Genomic DNA, 2,727 nt, shown 5'->3' with positions numbered 1-2,727 from the left:
GCTGGTCTCGAACTCCTGACCTTGTTATTTGTCCACCTCGGCCTTGGAAACTTCTGGAATTACAGGCATGAGTCACCACGCTTGGCCTTTATAGTATATTTACACGAATCTAGTAAGTGGGATAATTTGTTATTTTTATTTCTTTCAGCTGTGTGTTCTCATTTCACCCAAGACCTTTGGACAGTGCAGGGCATAGAAGATTCATTCCACAAACTTATACAAAAAGGTCATGAGAAACGTGGACATGAGAATTTAAAATTAAGAAAAACTTGTAGAAGTGTGAATGAGTGTAAGGTGCAGAAAGGTGGTTATAAAATGGAATTAACCAATGCTTATTAACTACCCGGAGCAAAATAATTCAATGTAATATATGTGTTGAAGTTTTTCATAAATTTTCAAATTCAAACAAACATAAGATAAACTGGAGAGAAAACCTTTAAATGTAAAGAATGTGGCAAATCATTTCACGTGCTCTGACACCTAACTCAACACAAAAGAATTCATACTGGAGAGAACTCCCACACATATGAAGAATGTGGCAAAGCCTTTAATCGGTCCTCAATTCTTACTAAACATAAGCGAATTCATGCCAGAGAGAAACCCTACAAGTGTGAGGAATGTGGTAAAGGCTTTACTCGGTCCTCACACCTTACTAAACACAAGAGAATTCATACTGGAGAGAAACCATACATATGTGAAGAATGTGGTAAAGCTTTTAACCAATCCTCAACCCTTAATTTACATAAGAGAATTCATTCTGGACAAAAATGTTACAAATGTGAAGAATGTGGTAAAGCCTTTAAGTGGTCCTCATCCCTTAATGAACATAAGAGAATTCATGCTGGAGAGAAATCCTTCTCATGCGAAGAATGTGGCAATGTCTTTACTACATCCTCAGACTTTGCTAAACATAAGAGAATTTGTACAGGAGAGAAACCCCACAAATGTGAAGAATGTGGCAAATCCTTTAATAGGTCCACAACCCTTACGACACATAAGAGAATCCATACTGGAGAGAAACCCTACACGTGGAGAATGTGGTAAAGCCTTTAATTGGTCCTCAACCCTTAATGTACACAAGAGAATTCACTCTGGAAAAAATCCCTACAAATGTGAAGATTGTGGCAAAGCCTTTCAAGTGTTTGCAAACCTGCGTAATAATAAAAAAATTCATACTGGAGAGAAACCCTACGTATGTACACAATGTGGCAAAGCCTTTAAATAGTCCTCACACCTGAATAAACATAAGAAAATTCGCACTGTAGATAAACCCTACAAATGTAAAGAATGTGGGAGTACTTTTAAGCAGTATTCCAACCTTCCTCAACATAAGAGAACTCATACTGGAGGAAAATTTTAGAAATGTAAAGCATGTGGGAGCTTTTAAGTCTTCCTCAATCTTTTATAATCATAATTCATACTGGAGAGAAACTCTACATATGTGAAAAATTTGGCAAAGCTTTTAACCACAACTCAATCTGTTGTAAACATAAGAGAAATGGTATTGGTGAGAAGCCATAAAAATATGAAAAGTGTAGAAAAGCCTTCAAATGCTTGTCACATCTTACTATTTATAATTCCTATAGAAGAAAACCCCTAGGAATATTAAAAGTGTTGGCAAAACTTTTAACCAATGCTCATATCTCTTAGCACATGATAGCATTTATGCTTGAGAAAAATTGTACAAATATGGAAAATGTAGAAGAGCCACTAATGCCTACTCCCATGTTGCTAAATATCAGAGAGTGTGTACTTAGTAAAAGCATTATAAATGTAATGTTTGTTGAAAGACCTATTAGAAAATACAGGTCTTAAAAGTGAAGAAGAGTATTCTGAAGACGGACAATACAAATAGTAAGATGGTTGTTGTACCTATACTTGCATCATGGGTCTTATTGTGCATATTTCGTACTAGAAGAAAACCCTGAAGCACTTGCCCAAAATTTCTTCAACATTGGAGAATTTATATTGGAAAGAAATTTTACAAATATAATAAATTTGGAAAAGCATTGGTTCAAAAACTGTAGCTTAAAAAATACCAGAGGGTTTATACTAGAAGATATTTTGTAGATGCGTTAAATATGAAAAGATATTCAGTCTAAAATTAAGACTAAATGTCAGAATATTTACAGTAGAAAGAAGAAGGCATTAACACTTGAAACATTACAGTAAATCAGAGTGTTAAGTATAAAAAAATTCCAAAGCTGAAACTGTTAGATAATTTCTTTGTATATAAGTTGAAAAGGAGTAGATTTTTGAAGTTATTCCATTGAAATTATACTTTTTTACTTGAAAAAGTTATAGATTTTTTGAAAAGCAAATTCAACTCTAAAATTTATTCATACTGATTCAACTTATTGTTTATATGAAAGCGTGTGATGAGTTGTTGCATCAGAGGTATGAGTGATTCTTTTTAGGTGGGCATCATTCATGAACTTTTCCATGAATGAGTAAGGACATTGAAAGATGCATGAGATGATGTTTGCATCTTTGTGGTTGACTTATATCATTGCGTGATTCGTGAGGTACATGTTCAAAGTAATATTCTTCCGCATTATAGTGAGAGAAAAACAATCTGAATTTTAGTAATAAATTGTTTTACCAATTGTACATTTAGGTAATAAAATACAGTAAATTTTTAAATTATCTTTTAAGATTGTGTGTGAACTTAATTTTTTAATTCAACAAAATTGCTAATGTGTTGAAATTACTGTGTCTGGAATGAAG

General features: G+C 33.3%; 1 protein-coding gene across 1 annotated transcript in view; it reads left to right on the top strand.

The window, feature by feature from the left end:
• ZNF718 (zinc finger protein 718) overlaps positions 1 to 2,034 on the top strand; it is a 42,929-nt gene extending 40,895 nt beyond the window's left edge. The window contains 4 exon segments of the mRNA XM_011970917.1: positions 149 to 312; positions 315 to 418; positions 420 to 1,028; positions 1,030 to 2,034. Of these exon segments, the coding sequence (XP_011826307.1) occupies positions 149 to 312; positions 315 to 418; positions 420 to 1,028; positions 1,030 to 1,360 (1,208 nt within the window). The 3' untranslated portion in view covers positions 1,361 to 2,034.
• The last annotated feature ends 693 nt before the right edge of the window (positions 2,035 to 2,727 follow it).

Source organism: Mandrillus leucophaeus, unplaced genomic scaffold (assembly GCF_000951045.1).
Source record: "Mandrillus leucophaeus isolate KB7577 unplaced genomic scaffold, Mleu.le_1.0 Scaffold98, whole genome shotgun sequence".
Classification (NCBI taxonomy): Eukaryota; Metazoa; Chordata; class Mammalia; order Primates; family Cercopithecidae; genus Mandrillus; species Mandrillus leucophaeus.
The sequence above is the reverse complement of the archived record's forward strand: the minus strand, read 5'-3'. Positions and strand labels throughout refer to the sequence as shown.